Raw genomic sequence first — 5,106 nt, 5'->3', positions numbered from 1 at the left:
CCCCCATACCCACATCCCAGCCCCATAGAGACCTTCCCCGGCGTCCCAGGCTCCTTCTTGCCGCGGTCGCCGATGGCAGCAATGACAGCGAAGTATTGAATGACCCTCTTGGTGTTCACCGTCTTCCCAGCACCGGATTCTCCACTTGGGGGGCGATGTGGGGTGATGAGGGTCAGTTATGGGGCAGAGATAAGGGGGAGGTGTGGGGTGGGATCACCCTCCACATGTGGGGCTGAACTCACGTGATGAGGATGGACTGGTTCTCCCGATCTGGTGGGATGAGAAGGGTCACATCAGGACCCACAGCTGCTCTCTGCCCCACAGCTGCTCTCTCTGCCCCACAGCTGCTCTCTGCCCCACAGCTGCTCTCTGCCCCACAAACTACCTCCCACCCCAATAACCACCTCCTGCCCCACAGCTGCACCTCTGCCCCACAAACCACCTCCCACCCCACAAACCACATCCCGCCCCACAGCTGCACCTCTCGCCCCACAAACCACCTACCACCCCACAAACAACTTCGGCACCCCCCAAAAAAGGGGTCGGGGTTGAAGCTGTGGGGCTGAAGGTGCCCCAGGGGAGGTCCGTACCAGTCAGCATGAACTGATAGGCGTTGTCAGAGATGGAGAAGATGTGTGGAGGAGCCTCCTGGCGCTTTTTGCCTCGGTAGGCCAACACCACCTCCGGGTTGTACACCGGCAGCCACTTGTAGGGGTTGACAGTGACACAGAAGAGGCCCGAGTAGGTCTGTGGGAGGAGATGGGGGTCAGGGGCAACAGGTGGCAGCCATGGGTCTATATGAACCAATGGGTCCCAGTTCTAGGTGGACCAATGGGTCCAGAGCTCTTGGACCTACAGGGACATTCTGGTTCTATATGCACCAATGGGTCCAGAGCTCTTGGTCCTACTGGGATATCCCAGTTCTAGGTGGCCCAATGGGTCTGGAGCTCTCGGTCCTACTGGGACATCCTGGTTCTAGGTGGACCAATGGGTCTAGAGCTCTTGGTTCTAGGTGTTCCATGTGGGACATCCTAGTTTTAGGTGGCTCAACGGGTCCAGAGCTCTTGGTCCTACTGGGACATCCCGGTTCTAGGTGGCTCAATGGGTCTGGAGCTCTTGGTTCTAGATGTTCCATGTGGGACATCCTGGTTCTATATGAACCAATGGGTCTGGAGCTCTCGGTCCTACTGGGACATCTCAGTTCTAGGTGGCTCAATGAGTCTGGAGCTCTTGGTTCAAGGTATTCCATGTGGGACATCCTGGTTCTATATGCACCAATGGGTCTGGGGCTCTTGGTCCTTCTGGGACATCCCAGTTCTAGGTGGACCAATGGGTCTGGAGCTCTCAGTTCTCGGTCCTCCTAGTGGAACAACCCTGGTTCTAGGTAGCTCAATGGGTCCAGAGCTCATGGTCCTACTGGGATGTCCTGGTTCTAGGTGGACGAATGGGTCTGGAGCTCTTGGTTCTAGGCATTCCATGTGGGGCATCTTTGTTCTAGGTGGCCCAATGAGTTTGGAGCTCTCAGTTCTAGGCCTTCCTAGTGGAACAACCATAGTTCTAGGTGGCCCAATGGGTCTGGAGCTCTTGGTTCTAGGCCTTCCATGTCGGACATCTTGGTTCTAGGTGGCCCAGTGGGTTCAGGGCTCTCAGTCCTACTGAGAAATCCTGGTTCTAGGTGGACCAATGGGTCTGGAGCTCTTAGTGCTACTGGGACATCCTGGTTCTATATGCACCAATGGGTCAATGGTTGTAGGGTCACCCACTAGGTCACAGGCTCACCCACCCACATGGCTATAGGGTCACCCACCGGGTTGTAGGGTCACCCACCCACCATGTCATAGAGTCACCCACCCACCATGTCGTAGCGTCACCCACCCACAAGGTTACGGGGTCACCCACCCACCATGTTGTAGGGTCACCCTATGGGTTGTAGGGTCACCCTATGGGTTGTAGGGTCACCCACCCACCAGGTCTTGGGGTCACCCACCCACCAGGTCTTAGGGTCACCCACCCACCATGTTGTAGGGTCACCCTATAGGTTGTGGGGTCACCCACCCACCATGTTGTAGGGTCACCCTATGGGTTGTGGGGTCACCCTATGGGTTGTGGGGACTTACGTAGATCATCCAGGCTGCATAACGCTCTTTGAGGTTGTACAGCACAGCGGGTTCATGGAGGTGGGTCATCATGGCCATGTCCTCAATTTTATCGTACTTGGGAGGGTTCTGCTGCATGATCTGGTCCTCCCTCACCGTCACCGTCTGCGTGGGGAGGGGAGGGAGGGAGATGTGGGGTGAAGGGAGGGCGGCTATGGGTCAGCAATGGGGCCAGGTGGGATCTGGGTGAGGTGAGGGACCTGAGGGTGTTCTAGGTGTCCCATGGGTGATGGAGATTGTGTTTGGGGTCTGGATATGCTATGGGACTGTAGAGATTATATTTGGGGTTCTAGGTGTCCCATTGGTGATAGAGGAGGAGGTTGGGGTCTGGATATACTATGAGATTGTAGAGAAGATATTTGGGGTTCTAGGTGTACCATGGGTGATGGAGGTTGTGTTTGGGGTCTGGATATGCTATGGGACTGTTGAGAAGTTATTTGAGGTTCTAGGTTCAGCCCTATGAGATATTCGAGGGTTCTAGGTGTCCCATGGGTGATGGAGGAGGGGTTTGGGGTCTGGATATCCTATGGGATATTAGAGATGATATTTGGGGGTCTCTAGGTGTTCCATGGGTGACAGAGGTTGTGTTTGGGGTCTGGATCTGCTATGGGATATTAGAGATGATATTTGGGATTCTAGGTGTCCCATTGATGATAGAGGAGGAGTTTGAGGTCTGGATATGCTATAGGATTTTAGAGATGATATTTGGGGTTCTAGGTGTCCCAAGGGTGATAGAGGTCGTGTTTGGGGTCTGGATATCCTATGGAATATTAGAGATGATATTTGGGGTTCTAGGTGTCCCATTGGTGATGGAGGAGGAGTTTGGGGTCTGGATATCCTATGGGATATTAGAGATGATATTTGGGTTCTAGGTGTCCCAAGGGTGATAGGGATGTGTTTGGGATCTGGATATCCTATGAGACTGTAGAGATGATATGTGGAGTTCTGGGTTCAGCCCTATGAGGTATTTGGGGGTTCTAGATATCTAATAAGTGCCAATTCTGACCATTTTGGGTCAGATTTGTTCCATTTGGGGGCTGGTAAGTGTCAGATCTGGGCCATTTGGGGGTGGTTTGGGGCCATTTTGGGACAGATTTGGGCCATTTGGAGGCTCATAAGTTCCAATTCTGACCATTTTGGGTCAGATTTGGTCCATTTGGGGGCAGTTTTGTCCCATTTTGTGTCAGATTTGGTCTATTTAGTGCCATCTCTACATTCCCCTGCTGTTAGTTTCCCCTGACCTTGCCGTGCTCGGTGTTGGCGGTGACCATGTTCCCGTCACGGCTGACGATGGTGGCCTTGACGAACTCCATGGTGTCGTCGGGGACGAAGATGTCGCGCTTCAGGTCGAACGGCCGCGTCTGCGCCGCCAGCCGCTCCTGCTCCGACTTGCGCAGGTACGGGGCGGCCTCGCCGAACTCCGACAGCTCCGACGGCGGGGACGGCATGGCGGGCTGGGAGCTGGAAACACACCAGTAAGACTCCAGTTATACCAGTACGGCACCAGTTACACCAGTACGGTACCAGTACGGCACCAGGTACGGGGCGGCCTCCCCGAACTCAGACAACTCCGACGGCGGGGATGGCATGGCGGGCTGGGAGCTGGAAACACACCAGTAAGACACCAGTTATACCAGTATGGCACCAGTCACACCAGTAAGGGATCAATAGGGCACCAGTTATACCAGTAAGGGACCAGTAAGGCACCAGTTACACCAGTATGGCACCAGTAATACACCAGTTACACCAGTACGGCACCAGTACAGCGCCAGGTACGAGGTGGCCTAGCCAAACTCAGACAGCTCCAATGGGGGGGACGGCATGGCGGGCTGGGAGCCGGTAAGATACCAGTTATACCAGCATGGCACCAGTTAAACCAGTACAGCACCAGGTACGGGGCGGCCTTGCCGAACTCAGACAGCTCCGACAGGGGGGACGGCATGGTGGGCTGGGAACCAGTAAGATACCAGTTACACCAGTATGGAACCAGTTATACCAGCATGGAACCAGTTACACCAGTTATACCAGTATGGCACCAGTTACATTAGTATGGCACCAGTACGGCACCAGGTACGGGGCGGCCTCCCCGAACTCAGACAACTCCGACGGTAGGAACGGCATGGCGGGCTGGGAGCTGGAAACACACCAGTAAGACACCAGTTATACCAGTATGGCACCAGTTACACCAGTACGGTACCAGTACGGCACCAGGTACCGGGTGGCCTTGACGAACTCAGACAGCTCCAACGGGGGGGATGGCATGGCGGGCTGGGAACCAGTACAACACCAGTTAAACCAGTATGGCACCAGTTAAACCAGTATGGCACCAGTTAAACCAGTATGGCACCAGTTACATTAGTATGGCACCAGTATGGCACCAGGTACGGGGCGGCCTAGCCAAACTCAGACAGCTCCAATGGGGGGGATGGCATGGCGGGCTGGGAACCAGTACAACACCAGTTATACCAGTATGGCACCAGTTACATTAGTATGGCACCAGTACAGCACTATGAAAGCACCAGTGCAGCACCAGTATGGCACCAGTATGGCAACAGTCACACCAGTAAGGCACCAGTACAGCACCAGTAGGGCACTAGGAAGGCAGCAGTATGGCACCAGTAGGGCACCAGTTACACCAGTTAAACCAGTATGGAACCAGTAGGGCACTAGGAACACACTGGTTATACCAGTTACACCAATATGGGAACACACCAGTTATACCAGTATGGCACCAGGATGGCAACAGTTAATCCAGTAAGGCAGCAGGAACACAGCAGTTACACCAGTTACACCAGTATGGCATCAGTCACACCAGTTACACCAGTAGAGCAGCAGGAACACCAGTTACACCAGTTACACCAGTAGGGCACCAGTTACACCTGTATGGCACCAGTATGGCACTGGTAAGGCACCAGTTACACCAGTAAGGGACAAGTTGTACCAGTAGGAT

At 54.3% G+C, this 5,106-nt stretch overlaps 1 protein-coding gene across 1 annotated transcript in view; it reads right to left on the bottom strand.

The window, feature by feature from the left end:
• LOC107306777 (myosin-7-like) overlaps positions 1-3,624 on the bottom strand; it is a 25,943-nt gene extending 22,319 nt beyond the window's left edge. Inside the window, 5 exon segments of the mRNA XM_015850128.2 lie at positions 33-144; positions 243-270; positions 591-747; positions 2,118-2,261; positions 3,398-3,624. Coding sequence (XP_015705614.1) covers positions 33-144; positions 243-270; positions 591-747; positions 2,118-2,261; positions 3,398-3,604 — 648 coding nt within the window. The 5' untranslated portion in view covers positions 3,605-3,624.
• Positions 3,625-5,106: the final 1,482 nt, after the last annotated feature.

The sequence above is a fragment of the Coturnix japonica genome (genome assembly GCF_001577835.2).
Source record: "Coturnix japonica isolate 7356 chromosome 2 unlocalized genomic scaffold, Coturnix japonica 2.1 chr2random631, whole genome shotgun sequence".
NCBI lineage: Eukaryota > Metazoa > Chordata > Aves > Galliformes > Phasianidae > Coturnix > Coturnix japonica.
Note: the sequence above shows the minus strand (reverse complement) of the source record. Positions and strands in the feature narration are given on the sequence as shown.